The sequence below is a fragment of the Anas platyrhynchos genome, chromosome 6 (assembly GCF_047663525.1).
Source record: "Anas platyrhynchos isolate ZD024472 breed Pekin duck chromosome 6, IASCAAS_PekinDuck_T2T, whole genome shotgun sequence".
Taxonomy (NCBI): Eukaryota; Metazoa; Chordata; class Aves; order Anseriformes; family Anatidae; genus Anas; species Anas platyrhynchos.
The window spans coordinates 25007996-25029448 of record NC_092592.1 but is presented as its reverse complement, the minus strand read 5'-3'; the positions used below and the strand labels follow the sequence as shown (position 1 = coordinate 25029448).

Here is a 21453-nt window from a genome sequence, read left to right as displayed (position 1 = left end):
AAAATAATATAACATAATAATACTGACTATGCCACATGCTATAGAATTTGGCTTCCAAAAACTTTGTTTATATTGAAAGCTATAGAACTCTAGTCTCATGTTTGAAATAACTGCCTGAAATTAAAATATTTGGTGGCAGTTATAAAAAGTATTTTCTTTACCATTATCATAATGGTCATTATTTGAGCCTACCACTGCTCTGAATATTTGTAGGAGTTTCTCCACGCACTTTTTTTTTCAGGTTTCCAAGCAGGTAATGTGTAGTAATGGTATGATTTATTGCATAAAGGCACACACTCATATAAAATCTATGGTTATATCAGAATATTTTACACGCTTATATTATAAATAGCATCTGCTAATACTAAGAATGAAAAAGGTGAGAACATAAAAGTTTTTCTGATTTTCTAGTCTTCTTAACAAGGTCCATAAACCTGCTCCAAATTCAGCAAATTTCTTATATGTGCAGGTTTTTTATACAGCAAATGGAAAAATACAATCCTTTTTTTTTTTTTTTTTTTTTTTTAAGAATACCATTTTTAATCACATAATACTTAACAGAGAAATTGAGTATTGATACCTAGTGTTTGAAATAACTTTAAAATTATGTTTTCAAACTGGCTAGATTTCAGGCTTAATACTTTTTACTGGTGAACTATTACAATGATGTAGAAATATTATTTTTTTTTTTTTGCCAGAAAATTTCCTGTTAAAACACATGCATAAAAATGACTGTGGTGGCCTGGGTACTGCAGACGAAGCAAACGTTACCAGCAGAGACAGGAAAACAGCAGCTGTGCACCATTCTTGGACACAAAGTCCTCAAGAGTCACGAGGTTAGCGCAGGATCTGTTTTTTCATGCCTGGTTCTGCTGACTGTGGAGTCACTTAGTCAACGATAACAATCAGAATAAAAGTCCTCTCCTAAAGTTAGAGTGGTTTAATGCTGATCTATGGCAAGGAAAAGCAAGTCAAATATGTCAGAGCAGTATCTGGAAGAAAACAAAGATCAGATATATGAAAATGCCCTTGCTGAGATCCAGTCCTTTGAGCTGCCTCTTGGAACCACCCTAAGGTATGCATCATTTAGATACTGTTATATTGTTCATGATGGATTTCTTCCATTCTTTAGCTATTCTTTCAGTCAGCCTGATATATCAGCAACTTTATTTTCCTGACACTGAAATCTACAGGACAGTGGAATTTAATTTTGGTGTTATTGGCTCTATATGAAAAAATACAAAACAAGGGCATCTATGCAAGTCTTTACTGGGACAAAGTTTTTTGTCTACAGGAGTCTGGCTGTGGGTTCTCTATAAATAAATAAAAAAAAAAATAATAAAAAAAAATTACACTTAAACCTGAAAATAAGGGGGAAAAAATTACTCTTTTTGTGTAAGCATTTTTTTTACATGCTACATTTTAAAATAATTGCTTATTCTTAATTTGTAATAAATGTGACTTTCTTTTCAATCACTCAAGATGCTACTTAAAGTAAATCTTTACTACTGATGTTTGTAAATATCTGAAGATTTTAACTTTTTTTGTTTTACAGCTTATGGAAACAACCTAATTAAAAAGTGATTGATTGATTAAATTAATAAAAAGTGCAACTGAAAAAAAATCTTTTGCATATTCATTCCTACAAAAAAAGTAACATATAAAAGATTATGATGTAATGTGCCTAAGTATGTTGTTAGTAGCTGTAGATGAGTTTTAAAAATAGCCTGCCTGGGACTGTAGGCATCAGGTTGCAGTGACTACCAGGCTAAAGAAAGAAAATTTAATTTACCCTGAAAAAATGTATGTGTCAATCTATTAGTTAAGTAATTTGATGACTGAAAAGAAAGGGGGGGGGGGGGGGGGGGGGCGGTTATTACTGTATTTGAGTGATTTCTTGAAGGAAATACCGCATTAGTAGCCTGTGGGATTTTTCCTGTTTTATTTCTGCAGCACACACTTTGTAGGCACTTGTCTGTATTGTGAATACTTGTTGTTTTAGTAGGTGTCATCAATAAATTCAGCTGAATCAACATTGCACATGTTAAAACCACGAGCATAGACAAGATGTACACAGCCTCCAGTGCCCTTTGTTAACTAGCATCCAGGTGTAGTCACACCAGGGCAGGGGGAGGTGAAGAGTTTGATTACGGTAATTGGAAAGGTGGCAAACACCATTGCAGCTGGCTGGTGTCTAGACTTAGATGCACTCATGGCTGTGAACGGTTGTCAGTTTCTCGCTGGCGAAGCAGCCGTATGTCACCCTGGAGTTTTACACGGTGGGCCTGTTTCTTTCAGTTGGCTTCCCACTTGTGTGCAGATAACTTTGCCCAGAAAGCAGGTGTATCCTGTTTCCTGAGCATGCAAAACCCAAGGACTCGCTCATCTTCGGCCACAAACCACAAAGTGCATAATTTAAATAGAAGATGAGCTATTCCCACTTCATTGAAAAACGAGGCTTTAATGTACACGTGCCCGAGGACACCAGAAGACAGCCGTACCAATGCAGGAAACGATGTGCCAGCTCCTACCGAAGCAGAAAAGCGAGGTGGAAGGCAGCAAGGCGCTGCAACAGAAGTGCACTCAGGGGAGCATTGGAAGCTCAGAGACCCAAAGGAGTAAATAATGAAATAGACCAATCCCCGAGAAACAGACCAGAGCTAGCCCACAGGGGAAAAAAGGCCTTTATTGAGCCTGCAAGGCTTCGTCTCTAGCACCCCAGCACAGCGAGGGCAGCTTTTGGAAGCTCCTGGTGAGGCAGAGCCCTCAGGCAGATCCCTCCGTGAGGGGCTGCGGCAGGGCGTTGGTCTGAGCCGCGCAGCACTGCTGGGCGAGCCCAGGCGATGGGGGGGCTGTGCCGAGGGCACCCTCGGAGCCTGGCAGAGCCCTTCTCCTGACGAGGGCTGCGGGGCACCGAGGAGCCGTGCCGGCCGGCGGGGAGCAGGAGGCGGGTCGCGGCTACCGGTGCCCCCCGCCGGGCTCCGCGGCCGCCTCCGCCCTCGGTCCCTCCCCGGCGCCTCCCGCAGCGACGCGGCCGGCGGGTCCCTCCCATCCAAGATGGCGGACAGCCTCCCCGAGCATGATCGGATCCTGCAGGAGATCGAAAGCACCGACACGGCCTGCGTGGGACCCACCCTGAGGTGAGGGGCGGCGGGGGTCGCGGCAACGCCGCAGGCCGAGGGCCCTCAGCTCGCCCCACGCCGCCCGGCCAGCCACGGCCCGGCCCGGCGCGGCCCGGCTCTGACAGCTCCTCCCCAGAGACCCCGCGGGGCCGCCCGCAGCGCCTCCGCCGAGAGCGGCGGCTGAGAACGAGGGGGCCGCGGCGCGGACAGGGAGCGGCGCTGGGGCGGCCGCGGGCAGCCCCGGGCGGGCTGCGCTGACAGGAGGGCGGCGGGCAGGGCCGAGGCGGCCGCCGTGCCCCCGCCCCCGGCCGGTATCTCCAGCAGGGGCCGGGGCCGGGGCGGCCCCGCTGTGTGATGGGGTCTCCGGGGGCAGGGAGGTGCGGGGCGCTTCTCCGTGTGCGGGTCTGCGCTGGGAGCCGGGCCGAGCCCTCGTTTTGGGTGGTGGCTGTGTTGCTGTGTGCAGCCCTTTCTAACTGGGCGCAGACGGAAACCGCCGGCTGAAATCTGCCACCCTGGACAGTTTCCGCGTCCTGGGGACTTGACAGCGTCCAGAGCGCTTTCCGAGTGCCGCGAGCTCGTTGGCTTGTCCCTTTTCGATGCCACACTGGCAAATGGCGTGGGATGCGTGTCGAGGAAGAGGTTGAGCTTTGTCCTGTGGGAGAGGCTCGCTGCTGCCAGGCCTGGAGGGAGTGAAGCAGGGTGTGGGGAAGGTGCAGGGGGCACAGAGGTTTTTACCCCGCGGCTGTGCTGGCAGCCCGCTGGTCAGAGCCCTCTGAAGTGAAAGAGCCCGGGCACCAGCCAAACAAGGAGGAGATGGCTGCAAGTTTGCACAGTATCTCTTTGGGAAGATATGGAGATCTTGTGCGCAGGGAACTGGAAAAAGCGGTTTGTTGTGTCAGCGTGTGCAGGGTGGCGAGCACAGGTTGTTGATTCTCCCTGGAGAGCATGTACTGGAGAGTGCAGGAGGGGGCAGACATGGGGTGGGAGGCTGGGGAACCTTTTGCGGAGAATTTATGGAAGAAAAATATCCATTGCCCATGAAACGGGTCATTTTGCGCTTCACAGCGAATGATGTTGTGACCTGTCTGCAGCAGGTCCTCCAGTGACAAGGGGTCCAGGGGAGTTTGTGGGCAGGGAACTGGTGTGGGGCTGGGGCTAATCAGCCCCTGAGCAGCCCAACTGGGGAGCGTGATGGAGTGGCCCAGACATCACTAGCGCTGCTGTGGTCCCCGCTTACTGTTTCTTCAACACAGCTGGTACAAGGGGTGCATGTGGGACACTGAAGTTGGGTGTCACACGGAGCTTCATCTGTGAGCTCAGGCTGAGAGACAGCAGCTGAGATGTTCTCAGACTTGAGTTGGGCCTGGAGGCGATCTAGCCGTGTTTGAGCTAGCAAGCCCAGGCACATTGAAGCTGATGTCTGCAAAAATACCCACACCAAAACGAAACAAAACTTAGTAAGAAAATATTAAATCTAACTGCAGTTTCACTACAGTATCCAATACAGAGCTTATATCAGATGTGCGATGTGTCCTTATGCAAAGGATAGGCAGAGAACCAGGCTGAACAGTGGAAGAAGGCACATTTGGGAGCCACAGGCATGGATAGGGGAGAGACATGAAATGAGGAAGGAGCGATATGAATCTCTTATTTTGTGTTACACATCTAAAATATATTTCCAGTTTTTACAAATATAAATATTTAGATTCTTGGTTTTTATATGCTTTTGTCCTTCCAGTTTATATATATATATATATAACATATATATATATAATATATATATATAAACAAATAAATAATATGTGCATATAGATATAAATACACCTTGTTATCTTCATGGCTTTTCAGAAATGTAGTTTTGCATTGGTGACTCAGAATTTTTAGAAAAGCGCACATTGGTCTGATTTAGCAGCTAGTGCTTATTTACAAACCCATAAATCAAGCTAAAGAACATTTACATCTGGCTGAGTGTTTTGAAAGAAGTCCAGCTGACATCACAGAAATATTCTGCTTTTTTATAGAAAGAGACGTGTTTGAAATCAAAACTGTCTGTCTGCTCAGCTGTTTGTTAAAATTTGTGAGTTGCTGTGTGAAACTGAAAAGTCTAAAATCTCAAATCTAATTTAAAGATCTATTTCAATAAACAAAAGCTTGAACATAAAATAGAGCATTATTTTCTGCACAAGATACAGCTTTTACTTGTTAAACAATATAAACCAGATAAATGAGTTTAGTAATTCCACGTGCAGTTGCCTAAGCCTACCACATCAAGTGATCCATTGATTTCCCGTCATGGAATTCATTCATACCAGTTGTGTCATGTAATGACTGAAGTTACGTCCATTTCATTGTGTGAAATGGAACATTTTAGTAATCCTTGGTCTGTAATGCTGGGAGAATATTTATAGCATCGTGACATGAAATGAAGCACCAACATACGTTTTAAAATAGCAGAACAATAGAGGTGAGCACTTTGGATAAGCAGTGTGAGGTAATACTTAATCCTGAAGATCATAGAATGTGCAAGATCTGACTTATCCTGAATTGTTCCTATCGCAATCTTAATATCTTCCTAATGCTTTACAAGGAAATATAATTCTTTTTTTCTTTTTTTTTTTTGTGGGCCATATGTGGGTTCCATGGAAACATGCTTCTGCTCCTATTTTTCTTCACTGTTCTGTTTGCTCGCTTGGTGTAGATGTCTCTGGAACAGCAGCAGCACTTGTGCGTAGGGTATTGATGTATCTATTGCTGAGGGTATTTTATGTGTTACTGACAGATAAGGACCATTGATCCTGCAGGTGATTTATAGTACTGAGATGCACCCATGTACAGGAATGGGAAACACAGGTCCTTCACAGAAGGAGCAAAGGGAGAGCTGGGATTACTTACTATTTAGGAGCATTAGCTCCTAAAAGTTGTACAACTTTTTTAGATATCAAACGCAGAGATTATATTTGATTTTTATTTATTTTAAGTATTAAGTGGATGAACTTACAGCTTTCAAATTGCTGGTACTTAACTTGCATCTCTAAATATAGCGGCATATACGGAGTCCTTACAAATGAGATGTAAATTAACTGTACAACATGCTTTTCATTAACGAGGTAAACGGTGTATATAGCAGGCCAGGATTTTTTTTTCCTCCCGCAGACTCTGTGACTGCTCTATCAACATCTTAACATCTTTCTAGCTTTAATGGCTAACTAAACGTGGTTAATGACAACACCTGTTAAAGGCTTGTCACTCTCACATTTTTATATAATGTGTTAATATCTTATAATTCCTTTCTTATACGTACTACTGGGCTTTGCAAAACCAGGAAGAGAAGAGATGTCAGTGAATATTTGAATATACAAAGGAAAAGGTGGAAAACACGGTGAAAAGCAATACCCATGTTCCCCTCAGAAAAAAAATAATCCAAAAGTTAATAACAAAAAAATCTTAGGCCCTACTGAGCTTCATAGGAATACATATTAAGATTTCAACAGCCAGTTTTTAAGAGTGTCTTCATATTTCTTGAATACTCTGTTGGATGCACAAGGGTAATTAATAAAATAAATTATATTCAGAAGAAAATAACTGACCTTATCTGCTGGTTAGTGATATGTAGGTCCACAGAGGTCAAACAGAGCAGACGATACTGTTCCAGCAATGTCCTGATGTACTGTACTGGAGTCTTTTTCAGCTTGTGGTAATGTGTCATATTTCAAAGTCCTTTTCTAAAAACTGTATGAATTAACTCTTAACTCTAACTTGGCAATGTCTAGCATAAGCAGAGAGCAGGCTTATTTTTTCATCTCATCCTTCACATCACTGAGTTTGCGGTGTTCTGGGAGCCCCATACAGCCTGTCAAAGGAGTGCCTCCAGACCTGCAATCAGTAGGCTAAGCAACTAACGCAAAGTAAAATTTAAAAATTATGGGGGAATCGGTGATGGGAATTTTGTAGATAAGGTAAAGTTGATAAGGAGGTGCTATGTCATTGCTATATGGGATGTAAGCAGGATGTTCTCTGTGGCTTTCACCTATAATTGCAGCTCAGAAGTACTCCTCCTAAGTCAGTGTAAAAGTGCTTGCAAGCAACTTTTCTCTCACCCTCTTCCTGAAATCCATCATCACAAAGCTGTTGCCTCAGTAGATCTTCTCAGTTGCTGTAAATTGTGCTGGCCATGAAACTTCTTGACTGAGTTATTGGGGGGCTTTGTAGGAAGACGTTGCTGGCATATTATCTGAGGCTCCAGGCACGGCACTGACACAGCCGTTACATTGCTGCTTTTCTGCCTGGTGCTGCAAGAGGCTGTGGTGACCTTCCACAGACCTAACACTGCCTTGCTCTGATAAAGGCAGCGGAGCTGCCTAGCTGTGAAGCAAAATCACTTCTGCCTGATGCTGCTTTTTTTTTTTTTTTTTTTTTGTAGTATGGGTTGAACAGAGTTTGGAGGTAGAATATAGATTTGTTGCAAGCTTTGTTAAAAAATATGGGTGAAGTGTTAGAAGCCATTAATGAAAAAAATACTCATCCTGAACTTCTGTTTTTGTTTTGCAGGAAAGCTAAAGCAAAAAAAAAAAAGCATGCTCCAGTAAGGCAGTAAGGCATCGTTTGAGGAATAAATCAAGAAAGCAAGAGTAGCAAAGTGGCACAAGCAAGGCTGTTTTGTCCTTCCTTGATCAAGATTTCTAAGAAAATTTAGAGGTAGAAATATGAAGAGAAACTAATTCTGCTTTTACTAAGTCATGGTACACAGTGCAACTGCAGACACTTTGCCCAGACTGGGGCCTGTAATTTGTATTTCAGAGATATTCCTATATCCATTGAGGGGCCTGTCCAAAGCCAAGTAAATGAAGTGCCTAAATACTTTATAGCATATGACAGGATGCTCTGAAGCCTCAACATGATTTACTGTGAGCATACATGATTTACTGGTAGGTATAGTTTACTTATGTGACTCTGTGTTTTTAGCAGTACAGTTAGCAGTAGCATAAGCAGTATGAATGATTTTTCTAAATGTGGGAAGACAAAACAACATCAACACAGTCGCAGGCTGGGAAATATTTTTTCTGAATGCTTGCCTACAGACTGCTGGGATTTGTGATGTGGTTATCCAATGGCAAAATGTGGTTGCCCTCATTTTTGCCTTGTGGTCATATTTGTCAGGTATGATTATCTACAGGCATTTTTCCATGTCCTCATAATTTTGTTTTTGGACTATACGGCAGCAATTCACATCTGTTCCTTGCCAATAGCTTAGTCTTCTTTTAAAGGCAGGGTAAACATATTGATCTCTGAGTCCTTTGTTTTGAAACAGAACTTATATGGTTTAATAATGTATTTCAATTTCAAATAATATGATAATTAATATTTTAGGTATTACAAGCTATTTTTATGGTTCAAAAGTCACTCTGTAACTTTGTTAATAGTCTGTCTTCAAATTGTGGGCTGTTTTCAGGTTAATTTGTTTCATTCCTTTTCAAAATGAAGTTGCCTGGTAGCCCAAAGGAACTAGCAATTCCTTCTGTGTCAGCTGTAGGGATTTCTGGATCAGGTCATAGGATGTTCTCGTGTATATGTATATATCGATTTATCTTTATTATAATAGCTATCTTGTATGTTGCAACTGGGTGCTATAGAGCAAGGAGAATAGCATGATCATTGAGAAAGCGTATCCTGAAAAACTGGTGGCTTGCTTGTAGCCTGTCTGTTGCAGTTTTGTCACTTGGTGCAGGATTTGGTGATATTCCAAATATTCATATTGAAAGGCAAGACTCAGATAAAACCACTGTCTATGTGAACAAATCTATCGCTGTGTGTATTTTTATAAAGGAATAATATACATATATATATATATATATTATCACTAGCCCACTATATAGCATCAAAACAGTGTAAGAATACTGTATGCTGTAGGCTGATTAATTTGACATTTATATATTCAGTGGAAGTACTGCCTTTTTTTTTTTCTGTAAGCTAGTCTGATATTTCAGAAATTCTTCAGATTTGCCACTGGTGGCAAAAAAAAAAAAAAAAAAAGATCTTAGAAAAAGGTGAGGATTCACTTCCATTCTTGCAAGTTTCAGCACAGTACTTCACTTTTTACAACGGCTGAAACTGTTTGTGGTTAATATCTGCTTTGCATTGCATTGCATTTGTACAAAAATCTTTAGGGTTGATGCTGATTAAGTCTGTCATGAAAAATGTCTGCAAGTCAGGCTATCTTGATCTTTTTAAATGCTTATGCATCAGCTTCTGACTCAGTTCTTGCAGTGGTTTCCAAATGGACAACTGCCAAATGAAGTTTTAAACTAACTAGTAACCCGTGTGGAGAATACTTCTGACATAGATCTCTGCAATTTCATGAGCATTACCAAAGAGCTTGAAATTTTTCCCATGTTTAGGAGACATATTTCAAAATACATGAAAGCTTTTAAAATAAAGACATCATCTGCTGAGAGATCCAGAATGGTGTACTTACTAGGCAGCTGATGTAGTTTGTATTATTGTGTTGCATCTAAATGTAACCTTCCTATCATACGAATGGCTTACTTGTAATATCAGGTACATTCAGGAAAGCCAACTGTTATTCATGTAGTTTCTTCACATTCCTCAAGCTGAAGTCTGTCGACCCAGATTTTAGACCTGTCCTATAGGAAACGCATTAATTTTACATCCTGCATGAATGTCAGTCATGTGGGTAATTTCCTGCATTTTTTTCCTCAGAAGCCAGTGGCATACGCTGTACCCTAGCTTTCTGTGTGCATTTCTGAATCGTTGCTCTGCGACTTTGCAGTTTCCTCAATACAGATGTCTACCTGAGGAGTGCTAGCATAATTCAATTAAACATAAGCCTATTTTTGACCGGTAAGTTCTGGACCATTTGCACATAAAAGTTAGAGCAACTGCAGTTAAGCAAGTTTTGCCATGTTGTGTTTTATGGATTATACTACTAAAAGAAGTTCATAAAAATCTGTGAGGACTGGTCTTTCTTAAATAATGCCAAGCGTAGATTTGCAAATAGGAAACTATTTCTATGGGCTGTAGTAAAATATTCAGTACTAACTTGTTTAAAAACATCAAGCTAATTTTGAATCAGCATCAAGCAATCAAATTAGATATTATCTTACTTAAGGGCTTGCTATGGCTAGTTAAAAAACCTAGCTGTTGCCAGTCTTTCTGGCTATTATCTGACGGTGGATGAAATGCCCAAGCCTAATCCCTGTCACCACAGACCTTGGCAAAACAATGACATCATGTTCAATTTTATGTTCATCTTCAGGTGTGCTCAGCAATGCATCTTTTCCTCATCTTGTCCACGTCTGCTAGGGAATTGCTTGTATGCCTGGCCAGTGTCCTGTATGGGAAGGAGTTAATGATCTGTGCTGGAGGCTGGCTGTGCCTCAGCCTTTGCCAGTCATACCAAACTGGCATCGAACTTAATCGCTGATGGAGGTGTTAAGAAGGAAAGAAGCAGCTTTTGGAGTGCATCAGCACTGGTGGGAAGACTTGGGTTTGACAAAGAGGACTTAAAAGATGTCTTTGAGCAGTTCTGTACTGGAAGCCTGCAGAGAGGGCAAAGACAGGGACTTTTCTTTTTTCCCCTGTTCATAGCATCAGATTTTAAGAAGGGTGTTCAGCTCTAAAACTGAGTGGGATTTTCACTGTCTCAGAGAAAGTAATTTACTTGCAAAACTACAAGTGAGTGTAATTCTTGCAATTGTCCCGTGAATCAGAGCAATACAAAACTAAGAATGCATATGCTGTAGTACATATATCTAGGGGGATACTCTTGGGACGCTTCAACTTCAAAAAGAAGTGTTTGCACTTTCAAGTATCACATACTTGAATATTAATACCCTCTACTCTCCTTTCTATTACAGAACATTGGATGTTTCTGTTGGTAGCAGCTGTCTCTGGGACTTTCACAGTTTGCCAACTTCCTTATGCTTAGGGTGCCTTTGAACTATCTCTACCCCACTGATATCGGCGAGGCAGTGTTTTCAGTTTTGTTCTTAGGTTAATTTCAAGCTGAAGTTAACATAGTTGTTTTACATTATGTTTGTTTTGTTTTATGACTTTAGGGAATTGTAAGCAGGTAGCCAATATGCACTCCCTCCTTTTGAAATGTGTCATCAGTGAGTTGTCGGCTTTATCTTTCCCAAAGGAATGGACATTTTTTTCTGCCATTTAGTCTGTTTATCAAGCAGACGGAGTATTGGAGTAAGTTTCATAGAATCAATTTAACAAATACTAGTACAAGTCAGTTAACACATGCTTTTACTTGCTACTCAACAGAGAGAAGCTCTGTTAATTTTAGTTGGGCTTTTGAATTAAACTGAGAATTAAAAGTCATCTTCTATTTTCTTCAGTGGTCCTGGGAGACAAGAATATGTAATACAGACTGGATTTGTGTGAGAAAAATCATTTTATTTTTATAGAAAGAATGCATCCTGTTACCTGGTTTGCCCTGGACTGAAAATAATACATCCTTAACACAATTGTGTGTAAAACTTCAATTATTGGATATTTTATTAAATCTGAAACTTCTTGATTCCTAAAATAATATATTTACATCTGTGTGGTGTTGATATACAAAGCCAATTGAAGTAAATAACCTAGACATCCTAGTTATGTCTGTGGGCCTTTGTTACCTTAAATGTTCTGTTGAACCTTCATATATCTCACAAGGTCTGTACAGAAACAATTGGTATGTATTTATCTTGAAGGTTATGTCTAAAGTGTCACAGATAAAGAAAGCAGATTAGTTGTAGATTGTAATAGATGGCTATTTTTGGACCATACAGAATAGAAGTCTGATCAGATCTTTAAAAACTTAGAAGCTAAACTTTTCATTTATAGATGAATCTCTGTTCGCTCCTAAAATGGAGCAATTTATGTTACAGTCTGGGGAAATAAGAAGGGAAAATAAGAATATTGCTTTATGGACTTGAGTTGCCTATTTTATTTGCTATGAAATAGCATTGGTTCCACCTATGTGTGCTGTATTCGTTTAGGCACATGAAGCAGATGGCCAGACTTGGCATTTTGTTATGTGTCAATAGCTATTACCGAAGTGAGTGGGGCTGGCACTTTCTTTGCTGTTTTTTAATCTACTATTACAACACAAATGTGGAAAAAAATAGTAGTACAGCACTTGTTTTTCAGTTTCTTGCTTCATACATCAGTAAGTAGCACAAAGGCTTAGCAGGAAGAGGCATCTCCTTGGTCAGCAGTGTAAAAACAGGAAGGAGGAAGTCTATTGCAAATCTGGGTTTGCTGATTATCAGTTCATGTTTCACTGCAGAGGATGTCCATTAACAGCCATCAGCGTGCTACATTGCTTATCCAGAATGAACAATGACTGCCGTAGTGTTGCTACTACAGAATATGGACCCTGGTTATAGGAAGTAATGTTAACTAACAAACTGTACTCAGCCCTTTCCTGCTCATAGAAACAGGATACTATTAGTGAGAACAATTCACAGAAACTGCACATACAGGAAAACCAGGCAAGTAAAGCATACCAGCTAAACTAAGATTAATAAAATCTTTTCTCTGATTAGGCCATAGCTTTGGTTGTGCATTGTTCTGGCATGTAACATGATCTTTTAAATAGAGTGGTGAGAGGTAGTTATAAATAAGGATGGCAGAACTGGACCCTAGGTAGTGTCTGGCATAGAAAGTCTGCTTAGGTTTTAAGAAATGTGCTTATTACCATAACTCTAGTTGAATTACAGGAAACACCTGGACATTATTTTATAAAGCTTTTTAAGGGTGTATGCAGCAACCTATATGAAATTACTCCATGGAAAAATCCATACAAAGTTTTCAGTTTGTGTAAACAGAAAATATCTTTGTATATTGCAGGACAAAGGAAATTTCTGCAGTGTTTCCTGTGAAATTGCAGCTTCAGTTGAATACGTGATACAATATCGTGCTTAGGGATGCCATGGTTAGAGTCAAAATGACAGTTCTATTCTAAGGGCAGGATCTTAATTTGCATGGTCAGTTTTTTGCACTTGCATAGATTCCACTGAACTCATCATGCAAATTTGACTTATTATTATTAAGTATTATTATGTATCTTTATTCAGTTTCTCTCTTTCTCATCTACTTGAATGCCTCTTGCAATGTGTATGTGGGAGCTAGTTGGGAACTTATCTGACCTCCTTTCAAAATTAGCATTGGTAGCAAGATATTAATTCTAAAAGCATGATTTTTCACAAGCACAGTTTGTTCATTTGAGGGATGTTTTTTTTTTTTTTTTTTTTTTGTGCCTTGGTTTAACTACTCACTTAAATCGCTTCAAAATTTATTTTTCCCCTACACTTGTAAGTCTGAAGCTCTACACATGAATGTTTTTCTGTTGCATCCTTTGCAGTTCTGGAAGTTGTATGATTAGGCTTACGTTCCCTGTCAAACATGTACGCCTATTGTGCAGATGTGTGTAATTCCCATTATTGTTACAGCACTCACGGGGATGTGGCACCTACCTAATGGTTATCAGTACACAGCAAGGAATGTGTGTATACGGTTTTTAATTGCTTCATGTGTCTTGTGTAATCAGGAAATGAAAGACTTTGTGGCAATGCAGGCAGGGGTGGGGAACCTGCAATTCTTCCCAGAAATGGGACAGGACGGGATGGGCTGGCAGCTGTGAAAATGGTGGAAGGAGGCATGTCATCCGCGAGGGACTGCTGCCTTCCAAACCACTCTACTGTCCCTGCTGGGGAAACTTCAGTCACATCTTTCTCTGCTTAAGTCCTGCTCCTCACATTTACCCCAACTTTATGAATTATTATTAACATCAGCATTTTCAGTTTGCATCCTCACCGCCTTCTGAATGGGACAGAAATGGAGTGCAGAAAACTTGGTGTCTGGAGAAGCAGAACTGTTGTTTTCTCTGTGCTGCTTACCCACTGGCCTGGGTATTTCAGCTCACAACAATGGATGGAGAAGTGAGGAAAAGCATCATGTTTCTGCCAGAGTGGGCTTGTTGTAGGTCAAAATAAGAACTGAAAATATTTGAGAGTCCCAATGCATTTCATACTTGAGCACTTGTAATGCGTGCAGATGTGTTTCAGCCTTTGGTTTGCTCCTGGAGTTCTGTTGTCCATCAAACTCATCCATATATTTTCATAGTCTGTAATTTGTCCCTTAAAAAGATAGGTGGGATTTCCTCTCTTTTCTGATATCTGTATTTGCTATTTTTTAAATAAACTATTTATTTTGAGAATCTTTGCTGCTGTTAGAACATGTTATTATAAGTAATTTCATTACTAGGAAGAGAATTGTGCACTCGAAAAACTTCCGGTAATGCTGCATAAGCTCGGAGATTTCTCCTGAATATAGGTTGTAATTAAAAATCAAACCATCACCCATGTAAATCAAACCAACCAACCAACCAACAAACAAAAACAAAAAACTTGGAGAAATAACGCTTTTTTAAATTTTGCAACCAAAGGTGGATGTTTGTCTATTTGACTGTGTTAATAATGATTTTTCATAGACAATTATTTACCACCAACCAGGAAGTCACATTGTCTTCTGAATCATTATTTGCTTATGAATGACTGGAACTTCTCTTTCTCTCTTTCACTGTCTCTTTTTTTTTTTTTTTGTTAGCTTGTTTTTCCTTTTTGAGTTCATTTTTACCTGAACACTGAGTAGTTGAGCAGTTCTGGCCACCATTTTTTTTTAGTTACATGTATTGCCATTTTTTTTAGTTACATCTATTGCCATAGATAAAAAGGACAAAACTATCTCATTTCTCATTCTGATTACTCTTGCAATTCACTCTTCCAAGCTAAACTCCCACCAGGTAGATGACAGTGAAAGTTGTTTTCAGGTTTCCAATTATCCACATTTTTAGTAGGAAGATGACATAGACATGGAGACTGATGGGAGGGGTGAAAAGGAAATTTGGTGTATTGGCTGATTTCTCAAAAATATTTTTAAACTCCTCTCCTTTTACACTTCCTAGTCTATTTGCCTACCTTTCCACTAGTTCAGTCAATGTATTAAATTAATCATTATTTCCCCCCCCCCCCCCCCCATTAGTGAAATGCTGACCTTTTTTTAATCCACTTTGCAGTTGGGCATTTAATGGCTCACATCCTGGCTGCATTGACAGAAATGATCTATGTGCATCTCTAGCCGAAATGGGTTTTTGAAGCTGTACTGTAACCATCTGTGAAGAGATCTGTGATAGCAGCTCAAAGTGACAATGCATATGATGGAAATTGTCATTATAATGGAATGGATAATATGAGGGTTATATATCATAAAGGGTCAGGTGGAATTCATGGCAGGTTGGATGTTAACAGTTCTTTGCTGAATTTTAGCTCTCTGGAGATTAGCCTTTTTGCTTACTCAGCAGATGTTATTTTTGTGTGTGGAATGGTGCCCTCTGGTGTTGCAGTAGATTTTTGCAGGTAAACAAACAAAAAAATGAGACGTACTAAATATTTTTCTTAGTGTGCTTCAGTTTAAAAATGAAATTAAGAAGTTGTTTTATGGTTATTATTAAAGTGTCCAGTAACGTTGTTTGATTTTAATAGTAAATGGTTGCATATCTGTTTTTTTTTTTTTTTTTTTTTTTTTTCCCCATCATTTATTTGAGACCTGAGTTCAAGTATGTTTATGCTCATCGTTCTCCCTTCAGTCCAGCTGTTAAGAAAAGACCTGGGCAAAAATAACCCTATTGCAATATCATGGAGTCAGTGAGGGAGAGAGAGATCTTTCTCCCTCTTTACATATTTTTTTTAAATCTTTGTGAGCATTGAACTATTACAGTAAGCTTTACTACTGCACTGTACCAAGCTCTACCTCGATATAATATTTAAAACCAATTTTTTTAAGCTGCCTTCCAAGTCTGTCTTTCCCTGGTTTATTATTTTTTTTCCCATCTTTTGAGTACTTTTTGCACTATCTTGTATTTACCTGTAGCCAAATAGATATGACTCATATTGTCCAGTTATTGGGATGATTCAGAAATAATCTCTGTCTATAGACAGAGTTCTGGGAGCAAATAACCTGCTACACTCATTAACAGAACATCCTTCGCTTGTGCTCTTCCTGGGTTCCCAGCTTGCCCCATCTGTTAAGAGTGAGGGTAGCACCTGCCCTGTCCTGGCAGCTTGCACATTGCCCAAATGCACATGGTGATTTCTCTTGAGAGTTGAACTGAAAAGCACAGAATTATTATTGGAATTGCTTGCAGTGCCATAACTTTCAAATAATTATTCAAAGTTCATAATTATTTAGCTACAGCAAGGTCAATTTTGAAATGTGTGCGCAGCAAATAAACTTCAGGAGCAAAAATAAACCACACTGTAGTAGGGTTACCTACGGGGTAAATCAGGCATGCATTCCTCAGTTCTATTTCCAGTTTTGAGAAAATGTGTAATTTCTGTCCATGGCCAGAGGTGGCACGGCTCTCTCAAGTACGCGTACACTTCTTAAATACTGCTGCTTTAGGTCAGACTTCTTTCTAAGCCTCTGAAGTAGCATGTGTATAGTGTCCTAAGAGTGCAGAGTACTGAGAAAGTTAGGGAGCGTTTTAATTCATTTTCTTACTTATCATGGATATCAGGGAGTTGTGACACAAAGTATGATTTTTTTTTCTAAATACTGTGATTTATTTCTTTAAAAGTAGGCAGTTCTCAGGATTTTTTTCCTTCGTGTGCTGAAGAGGGTTGATTTGTTACTCTTCCCACAAGGTGGAGCTATTTACATTTGGAATTAATATGGAATTTATACCATTAGTGAATCTTAAGGGACTCCATTGAACTATTGGTTTAGATCACAGATTATCATTTAGGTCATAATTTTGTTAGTATCCTTCCAGTAAGCAGTATCATGTAGAACATAAAATCGTGACCCTTATTTTAATAAGGCAGAGTAATCTTGTGGTTAAGTCAGTGTACTGATATTGTTTCCTGACATTAAACACTTACTGTATGGTTTTCAATTAAATATTGTGATAATACATCTGATCTTTTATATATTGATTTTATGCACTGCAGTCACCAGGCAATAACGAAGTCCAAAAAGACAGTGCATTGCTGCCACCACAAGCAGAAACTTTGGTGGTACAAACGCAGCTGTGGAGTTCCCCTTCCTCCATCTTTTTACTGCCTTGTTCTCGTTTTAGGTATATTTAGTCTACTGTGTTTTACTGTTTTCACTTACAAATATGTTGACAACTGAGTACACAGTGCTAGAGAGAAGTCCCCTATTTTTGTGATAATGATACCTCTTTTTTTTTTGGCCTTTTCAATTTTATTTTATTTTTTGAGAATACTGGAAGGAGACCTAAACTTTGAGACTCCTCCTGCTGTTAAAAGGCTTAAGGCAGCAGTAATAAAGAGAGATTTTTGCTTGTTCCGCTTTAGCACATTCTGGGAGAGCTCATGCATGCACAATATCTGTGAGGGCACTATCTGATGCCTCTGGTCCTCCTAATCTTTTTATTTCTTCTTCAGAATTGGTGCTCTGCAGGAAGGCAGATGTCCCTCTCTGCCCACCCTGCAGGTTTCAACACCTCTCACCCTTTTCTTGTACAGCCAGAGCAGAGCTCACATAACCAGCTTGTGCTGTTTTGGAGCACTCCAACATCACTTGTTGAACCTTTTTCCTTACCCCTTTCCCATATCTTTAGAGGCAGTGTGGTCTACGTGTCTCTCCCAATTTCTCCAGATGAAAAACATCAGCTTGCCCAGTGAGGGTTCACCCAATGCCATGCGGCTTGCAGCTTCCTCCCCCCTCCGGGCCGCAGTAGGCCGCAGGTGCGGGTCGCTTCCATCTTCCAGCCCAGCCCTTCGCACCGCGGCTGCCCTGGGCAGCCATGAGGTGTTCCTGTCAGGCAGCCTGCCAGGAACCTCGGGGAGCGAGGCTGCCTGTGACACTTTTGCTCCTTCCAGCTGTCATTTCAAACTGCAGCAGTGGAAAGGGTGAGGGGCATTTTTTTTCCCCCTTTGTGATTCATTTCATGGGTCAACAACTTTGGATTTTCCACTGGTGCTCTTAGGAGGAAAGAGCCTGCCTTTCAGCGTGCTAGCCTTCTTTTCCTATCAGAAGCAAAGGAGGATAATCCTCGCAACTTTTAGGGGTTGATTTATCAGACAAACCGGAATATTTTATTGCATGGATAATGAGAAAATATTTAGAGCAAGCAGGCTGTCTGGAATTGTCTTTCTTCCTTCAGCATGTGGGACAACGTATTACCTTTCTTATTTCTCTAACTTCAATTGCTTCTCTCAATATGTTGTCCAAGGTCAAAAGGAACTAAAAAAGCATCAAGAATCTAGTTACAGTATCTTTTCAGTCTTCCTTGAAAGGTCAAGTTCTTAGCAGACACTCAGCCATAGGTTTGTTGAACCAGGTGGTGATGACCCCAGACCTTGGTGGAGCCCAGCTGGTCTGGTTAGAAAAGAGGATCTTGACTATGGGAAGTCATACTTCTGCAAGAAGACCGGAAGGGAAGTCCTTTCCCTGTCCTTGAGAGTTTTAGAGGCTTTTGCTTACTGTTGCCTGGTTATTGAACTTCAGACTGAAGTCTCCCACAAGCAGCAGTGAGACCTTTGGAACTTCAACCTTTTTCCCATTTTATTCCCTCATGTTACTATTTATTTATTTTATTTATTCTACATTTATGGAGAAATCTTTGCAATTATGGAGAGAAATTAAAAGCTAAAAAAAAAAAAAAAAAGGCATTTTTGAGGTCTTCAATCTCCTGTGTTTTTTTTTTTGTTTGTTTGTTTGTTTTTGTTTTGTTTTGTTTTGTTTTGTTTTGAATTGCTCACTTTCTTAGGAGGCTTCATACCTTTGATTTCCAGGGTAGCAGATTAGGATTATGGTTAAAGTTAGTGGTTAGTGTGTGAGTGTTTAGGTTAGTGTTTGCATTAGGGTTAAGAGTTAGCATTAGAGGTAGCATTTGGTTATGGTTAGGGATAAGTTTTGGTGTTCAGGTTCAATTGTATAAGGGTTCCTTCTTGGGAAAGGGTTAGGTATAGGGTTAGGAGTTGCAGTTACGGAATGCAGTTCTCTGTAATACCCCTTTTTTGCTTCTTCTACTAAGTCTAAAGCTTTAAATTGCCCACAGTCGTCTTTGCTCTTTCTCATGCTTGAGTATTTTTCCCTGCAGCTTTCTATTTCTGATGCAGCTCAACAGGCTACACTGGTAACTTCTGGAGTCATATTTCCCACTTGAGGTTTCTATGTTTAGCACTCAACCAATTAGTAAAATAAATCAAAAGACATCATTTTAGCCATTCCTGAAAGTTAGATCCCATATAGGTAGCAGCCTTAGGCATGCGCATAGCATGATTTTTCCTTAGGGCATGTTTTGAGGGGGCTGGAGGATGGGAGGGGAACAGGGTGGCTGGGCGTCTGGCCATAGCAGCACACTGCTCGGGTCACACTGTCTGTGAGTACCCAACACTGGCGCTGCTGGATAACTGCTGTTAGGAGTACTAGAAAAGCAAATTTGTATGTTTGCACTTTTTTATGCTTAAGAAATAGTGGAGTTTGATGGAAAAGTGATCCATGCTATTTGAAGTGGTCAGAGAAACTGAATCTTTTGTACCCGTATTTGAGCATTAGGGCATAAACAACAGACCAGTGAGGCTCAGGTCAACCATGATGTAACTGGTTAAGCACCTGGATTAATGCCATAAGGGCTGGGTTCTGTTCTCAGTTTTGCACTATCTGTTTGTTTTAATGCTGATTTTGGTGGAGTGCCTCACAAATGATGGTACCATAACATCAAGTTTGCATGCTTTTGTGTATTTTAGAGATATTTCAATAAAGATTCTTGCATACTGCACTTAACTGGTGGGTGGGAAAGTAAACTCTGATTTTCTTATTTGTATTTAACAGGTCTGTGTATGATGACCAGCCAAATGCACATCAGAGGTTTATGGAAAAACTAGATGCCTGCATACGTAACCATGACAGGGAGATAGAAAAGATGTGCAATTTTCACCATCAGGGCTTTGTGGATGCTATTACAGAACTTCTTAAAGTTAGGGCTGATGCAGAAAAATTAAAGGTAAGGAACTAGTTTCTCAGTGTTTTGTATCATTGTCTTTGAATTCAAGGAAAAGGGACTTGACTTTTCTACTGAAGAATAGTATTTTCATGGCTACCACATATGCCCTGATATTTCCAACAGTTCTGTTTGTTTTTAAAGTGGATTACCTGGGACTTGTGACAAGGGCTGTGTTGTCTGATCCAGTAATACATTTATAAAGCTGTATATGTTATTAGGTCCAATTCTGTGTTTGTTTTTTTTTAATGTATGTTTTCGGAACATGTTACCAAAATTATTTTTGCCATTTCTTAAAGGCTTTCTCACGTGGTAAAGAACAACAAATGCTAAAGTATTGGCAAAACCAGTATTTCTTGTGTAGGCCTGCTTTTTCTGATCATGTGTTTATATGTCAGACCTTAGAAGGTTTCAAATCTTTAATGGAAAAATAAAAATGCTGTAATTATTCATGAAAAATACATTTTATTTACTCTGGAAATGAGTAGGAGAGTAGGTGGAGTTAGCAGTTTTCTTTAGAAAAGAGAACTAAGATTTACTCACAAATCAAAATGGAGGATAGTGAATTATGAGATCCGTCCCTTTTAGCTCTCTTTACACTTTTGAGAGCAAAATATGCACACCAGACAGAATGAGCATAGTTCATCAGAGGTTATGATTAGAAGAGCATTATATAAAGGATATTCAGATAACAAGAGACCAAATACAGCGTCAATGAGGTCATTGAGCATCTTTGTTCAGAAATTAATGAGATTTTTAATAAACTAGAATGTGCTTCCTTATTATGATGACCTAATGAGTCACTTACTATGTGGGAAAATCTGAGGTCGAGCTTTGCCTGCACCTGCAGCATTAAAATGTTGCTGTGGTTTGGAGATTTCCACGTTTGATGTTAATCAACCACCCAGTGTTTGCATTCAGCAAAGTATGAATGTTTAATTACCATAAAATGCAATCACCATTTCTTACAGACAATGAATGGCCCATAGAGCTCATTGAGGTTATCAAAAAGGGACCAGTGGTCAATTGGGTCAATGATTTGAATTGTTTGACAGACCTACAGAAACAAGGAAAGTTCAAAAATCCCAAGTAAATTTGAGAAGTTTGCCACAGAATCTGTTAGAAAGAACTGTCATAAGTAATTGAAGTTAACAAAAGCCCTTTGCGATCAAAAGTTCAAGTTCAAGCTGTAGAGTTAATTTGAATTTGCATTTCTTTGTTCTAAGTTTCTCATGAAGCATGATCTGATTACAAGGGTGAGCAGTCACATCAGGGCAATATATGCAT

General features: G+C 40.0%; 1 protein-coding gene across 14 annotated transcripts in view; it reads left to right on the top strand.

Annotated features, from left to right (window-relative positions):
* The window catches only part of EXOC6 (exocyst complex component 6), a 123312-nt gene that overhangs the window by 30132 nt on the left and 71727 nt on the right, over positions 1–21453 (top strand). For 8 of the 14 annotated variants that reach the window (XM_013093967.4, XM_021268212.3, XM_038181109.1 and 5 more), the window contains 2 exons: positions 699–1075; positions 19998–20169. In XM_013093967.4, the coding sequence (XP_012949421.1) occupies positions 954–1075; positions 19998–20169 (294 nt within the window). In that variant the 5' untranslated portion in view covers positions 699–953. Of the gene's footprint in view, positions 1–698; positions 1076–2686; positions 3141–7682; positions 8048–9839; positions 9981–19997; positions 20170–21453 lie in introns of those variants that run through there. The other 6 variants (XM_027459875.3, XM_072039635.1, XM_027459874.3 and 3 more) reach the window with 4 other exon arrangements.